Source organism: Mus pahari, chromosome 3 (genome assembly GCF_900095145.1).
Source record: "Mus pahari chromosome 3, PAHARI_EIJ_v1.1, whole genome shotgun sequence".
Lineage (NCBI taxonomy): Eukaryota > Metazoa > Chordata > Mammalia > Rodentia > Muridae > Mus > Mus pahari.
The window spans coordinates 71162260-71168400 of NC_034592.1; the positions used below are offsets into that span (position 1 = coordinate 71162260).

General features: G+C 35.0%; 1 protein-coding gene across 1 annotated transcript; it reads left to right on the top strand.

Moving 5' to 3' along the window:
• The first annotated feature begins 4750 nt into the window (after window positions 1–4750).
• LOC110319505 (olfactory receptor 1020-like) lies at window positions 4751–5704 on the top strand. The gene has a single exon (XM_021194997.1). It carries the CDS (start codon window positions 4751–4753, stop codon window positions 5702–5704), a length of 954 nt encoding a protein of 317 aa, XP_021050656.1.
• The last annotated feature ends 437 nt before the right edge of the window (window positions 5705–6141 follow it).

The following is a 6141-nucleotide window of genomic DNA, read 5'->3' on the forward strand; positions in this document are numbered from 1 at the left end:
GCTGCCATAGGGTTGGGCTGGTGGTTTCACCTGTGTTCCTAGTTATGATAGAACTCCTGTGAGACAGATAGGTTGTGGAAGAGGCCAGGCATGGTTTCAGGTGGAGGTGCAGACCGGAAAGAAGATGAGGCTCAGGTAGAGTAGAATATATGGGTAAAGGAAGGGAAGCTAACCTGTATGGTTCAGGGTCTCATGTTTGATTGAGGGGTGGGGGAGGGGCAGTGAGAGAATAGACTTACCTCTGAGATATCAGGATGCTCAGAGCATCTTGCCCTGGACCAGAGTGTTCAGTCAACAGGGAAGAATGATCAGGGAAGGGAAATTTCCTGTGCTGTTAGGAGTCTGGTGAAGGTAGAGGAGTGGCAGTAGAAGAATGGAAGTCCCTCTGGGATGGCAAGTTGTACAGTGTAGTTTGGCTTAGCCTGGAGGACACAAAGATCATATAAGATGAGTGGAGGAAGCTTACCTGTGTGGTTCAGGAGTTTGATGGAGGTGGAAGAAAGACTTCAGGAGAATGGAGGTCCACCTGTATGGTTCTGGAGTTTGTATGATCTGGGATTCTCTATGGTTCAGGAGTCTGGTGGAGATGGCAGAGAGGCAGCAGGAGAATGGAAGTTACCCTGGGATGGCAGGCTGCTCAGGTCCAGTTATTTTCTTTTATAAATTTATTTTCAATTAGAATTACAGTCACTTCATCACCTCCCTCTCCCTTTACAAATCTCCACAAAGAGCATTATCAATGCACTTATCATTTTATTTTGATACATTTATTTTATACCCGTGTTATATATAGGAGTATTTGGATAGTGCAAATCCTAAAGGTCTCCATATAGAAAAAGTAAACTTATGGTTATTTCTTACTCTGAAAAGAGGAAGGTTTATGCCTATGGAGTCTGTAACATATCTGTGATCAATATGGACTGAATGTGTCACCTTACTTTCATTATTGGATTTCTGACATTACCTATGATGTAAGTCACAGAAATAGAGATGTTAAGGGGAAAAAGGGATTAGTTAAAGACTCAGGCACATACCGTGTGACTTAAAAAGCCAGAACTTAAGTGTATGCATCCTTCTTCTCAACTGCTTGGCAGTCCCCTTCACGCTAGTCCATAACTATTACCTCTATAACTCATATTCCTAACCTCAGGAAAGTGAACAGAGGTGGCAGCACTCTGACATTCTGAGAACTCATTTTTCCTAATTACAGCAGCTCCAGCCATCACATAAAATTAAGAGAGAGAATAGATGCTATGAATCCAACCCCAGATTATCCTACATTGGATTTTGGTGCCCCAAGAGTAAAGCAAAACAGTATAAAAGAGAATTGAGATTTTCTTAGTTTCACAGGGGAAAAGCAATAGATTACAATGAGGCACATTGGAGATGGAGTCCCTAGAGATGAAGGAACATCAAGTATATCCTACTTAAATGAGTAAGGATTGTCTTATAATCCCTAAGCCTCTAACCAGTAAGAATTGCTCATCATTCTTTACAGCTGTGTTAGTGATACTGAATTTTCAAAGATACTGTATTCTGATAAGGTAAGTAAAAGACAACATTGATTACCTGATAAATACAGAGGAAAGGGTTGTATCCTATCCTTGTACTGGACAGTCTTGTGGATCTATCTGAATTTTTATTCTTTTCATTAGAATAATAGAGCATGCCTCACCTAAAAAAGGACTTAGGCTTTTAATCTAATTTGTTGTTGTCATCGTTGTTGTTGTTGATGTTGTTGTATAGGAATTTGGGCAAGAAAGAAAAAGAAGCAGACAGATCTAATTGCAATCAATGACTTGCAAATGGTAATGAGACAATATTAAGATGTTTAGTGTTTTGGCTTCCTGACATGAAAAAAATTTACAATCTTATAAATTTATGTTACTCACTGACAGGGTCCCAACAGCATTGAGTGATAAAAATATACACATTTTCATTACTAAAACACTAGATTATCACTAGAGATAAACAATACAAATGCTATGATATAGAGCCCTTTTGAGACAGAGTCTGTCTATGGCTGACTTGGAAATCTTTACATAGACCAGCCTAGCCTCAAACTCACAGAGGTATGACTGCTTCTGCTTCCCAGGTGCTTGGATTTAAGGTGAGTGTCAGTATATCCAGAATAATTCAAAGCATTTTTTTTCATTTCAAGAAACAGCTAAGGAAATCTTAAAGCTATTTTTAAAATACCTTGGAAATTTACAACAAGAAACCATCATCTCTGGATAGCAGTGTGACTAAAAAATTTCAACAGCATGAAGATGGATATTGCAGAGAAACAGAAAAACACTAATATGTAAAATACTAGAGGAGGAAGTTTGCTGATCATACTATGAGAGGCAACTTATATTGTGTTTGGGTAATAAAAGATTATTTGTATTGGGGATTCTAATAAAGTATTTTCAGCAACTTTAATTATATGATTTTGTCAAAAGATAAGTTAAATTTACTGTAATTAAATATTGCCTGGGGAGTTAAGGAAGCTATGAAAATTAACTATGGGTATTCGTTGTACATGTGCTGACATTGGTTATTGACAGTTCGAATGATCACAAATGCTAATAGGATGAGACTGAGTATGGGTATAGAATCCATCCATCAAGCTTAAGTTGGTTATTCATAGCAAGCTGATGATTTGTAAGTTATATTACTTCTCTACAAAATGGAGGTAACACTGTTTAATCTCATGAGGCTTAAATAAAATAACCCAATGAACACTTACCAAGCCTGTAAGGAGCAGGAAGTCATTAAAATTTTATACTTTAAATATGTGCATTTTTCTATTATTTGTTACTTTTTGTATGTTTACCACATCTGAGGTATTTTAATTCATTTGCTTTTATTGTACTTGTACTCTTAGAGGTGGTGTGGGAAGAGGAAACAGAAAGATGCATTTTTTTTCCTGCTTCTGAAGTTATTATTGAGGTTCACAGATGACTATCACTCTAAGAAAGAGTCTATCCATCTGTATCAGGGATCTATAGGTATAGTGCAATATGGTGTTGAATAATGGAAAATTTTGTTCCAACATGAACAAAGGTTATGCTTTAGGATGCAACACTGGCTAATGAATACCCCATATTTCCTTGATTTCAGCTCCTAAAGATGATAACAAGCATAGACTTTGGACAGCATCTGCTAATTCTTCACCACTGATTTGTGTGGAGACTAATATAGGACTGCAGTTGCAGACATTATATTGATCAATGAAAATAGAAAATTGTGTTAGGTCTTAAAAATCTTTTTTTTTTTTTTTTTTTTTGGTTTTTTGAGACAGGGTTTCTCTGTATAGCCCTGGCTGTCCTGGAACTCACTTGGTAGACCAGGCTGGCCTCGAACTCGGAAATCCGCCTGCCTCTGCCTCCCGAGTGCTGGGATTAACATCTTAAAATCTTGATGATGATGATAATAATAATAATAATAATAATAATAATAATAATAATAATAATAGAAACTATATAGAGCAGAGTATGTTCTAATCTTGGAATTATCCATCTCCCGTGAGTGACACAGAATTAAGTTCTTTGTTTCATATTTTAAATCATGTGTTTATACTTACTTTAGTACATTTTTCTTTTACTCCTAACAATATATTATTTGAATATAATTGAAACAATCTACTAGTGGTTATTGCTTTCTAAATTTTAATTTTAATAAATAAAATGAAACAAATTCTTCATTTAAATTTAATAAATAGGATTAAATGATGAGTTTTACCTTTACTTTTAGTACTTTATCCTTCTTCATTGCTATATGCATGAGTAGACTGATTTTTTCATTTAAATTTCAAATTATTAACTTGTTCTATTAACCCACTGTACTGTTAGAAATATCTTTACAGTATCTCTGGTATTTTGTGTTTTACTAATCAATTATTATTATTATTATTATTATTATTATTAGATTTGTTTTTGACTGAAAATTAAATTGTTAATTTTTATATTCTAATGTACAAATGAGTGAAAATTCAATACATACATTTTGTATAGTATATAAATGGCGTTAACCTATTTAAGATTAATCCCTATCTTCTCACAGTTCACTATTTGCCAAGCAGAAAATATGGAGCTGTTTTATTTTAGGTCATGGACATATTCTGTACATAATAACATCCTCAACTTAACCTATGGTAGGGTCTGTTATAGTTCTGTGATTCTCAATTGTAAACTTAAATTCTTGAGAGTTTTTCCAGTTCTTTTGGATCAAGATTTATTTTTATTATTTTATTATTTATTATTTATATTAATATTTTATAATATTTAATATATTTATATTTATTATTGGCTGTGTCAGGCTATCTTCATTTTTCCCTGGCTTCATCCCATGTCTGTATGAGCATATTCTCAATTTACTTTATTTATTGGTCATCCATAAAGTACCTCAGGTCCTTTTTATCATTTTTGACTCAATTAGTTAACTTTTAATATTTTAAATTACTTTATATACACTGAGACAGAGAAGTAGGAGAGTTAAGTAACATGTGCAATGTTTCTTTAGTTGTATATACAGGACACAAATATTTATAATTTTGCTAATCATTTATAATAAAGACAGTTATGTCAGAACAAATGTTTTTGACTCTGGTCTTAATATTTCACTATTTTGTAAGAATTTGTGTGTATCAAAAATCTATCTGTGTATTTCTGTTTTCTTCCTTATATTTGTTAATATTTATATCATTTGTACTCTACATTCATAGAAATTAATTCAATGTTCTAACAGTTCTTGTGTTGCAGCACAGATGGTCCTAACTGTGAAAGGAATCCAATATAAAAATGCCACAGAAGTGACAGAATTTATCCTTTTGGGCCTCTCAGACAATCCAGACCTGCAAGGTGTCCTCTTTGCATTATTCCTGCTCATCTACATGATGACACTGGTGGGTAATTTGGGCATGATGACCCTGATTAAGATTGATCGCAGTCTGCACACACCTATGTACTTTTTTCTCAGCAGCCTTTCTTTTGTTGATACCTCTTCCTCTTCTACAGTCACCCCTAAAATGCTGCTGAACCTCGTGGCTGAGGATAAGAGCATTTCCTTCAATGGGTGTGCTACCCAGTTCTTCTTCTTTGGCTCCTTTTTGGGAACTGAATGCTTCCTGCTAGCCATGATGGCCTATGACCGCTATGCAGCCATCTGGAGTCCCCTGCTATACCCAGTTCTTATGTCTGGGAGAATTTGTTTCATGTTGGTGTCTACTTCATTCCTAGCAGGCTTTGGCAATGCAGCCATCCACACAGGGATGACTTTCAGACTGTCCTTTTGTGGCTCTAATAAGATCAATCATTTCTATTGTGACACCCCACCACTGCTCAAACTCTCTTGCTCTGACATCCATATCAATGGCATTGTGATCATGGTCTTTTCCAGTTTTACTGTTCTTATCTGTGTCTTGATTGTTCTGATTTCTTACCTGTGCATCCTCATTGCCATATTGAAGATGCCTTCTGCAGAGGGAAGACACAAAGCCTTCTCCACCTGTGCCTCCCACCTCATGGCTGTCACCATCTTCTTTGGTTCAATTCTCTTTATGTACTTGCGACCTACTACTAGCTACTCTATGGAGCAGGACAAAATTGTCTCTGTGTTTTATACAGTAGTGATTCCCATGCTCAATCCTCTCATCTACAGTTTAAAAAATAGAGACGTGAAAGAGGCAGTAAAAAAAATCTTACAGAAACATATTCTATAAAGCTATGTTTTCCATCCTTCTGTTATGCTGGGTATAATAGATTTTTAAATATGCTACCTGATTTCTTAAGTTGTTTCTATGTGCTCAAGATGATGTATTATAATTACACATCTTGATCTCCTCCATGTCATAAAGATGTCTATTGAAGCCACAAATACATATTTTAGGTAAATGATGTTCAGTGTTTTAGAGAATGAGCTATCTTTCCAAGGCAAATATTTTTGTATAGTCAATGTCTATGTGAAGAATAGTTGCAAATTTTGAGTTGCCCAATTATATGGTATGTGAAAAATAAATCTTTCAACCATGATAGACACAACTGACTATCAGACATTCATTACCAATATCAACTCCATTTTCTCATATGACTATGAAGAATACAATATGTAATACAGACACTTTTCCCAGATGTTATTATAGAATTTGAACTGCAGAAA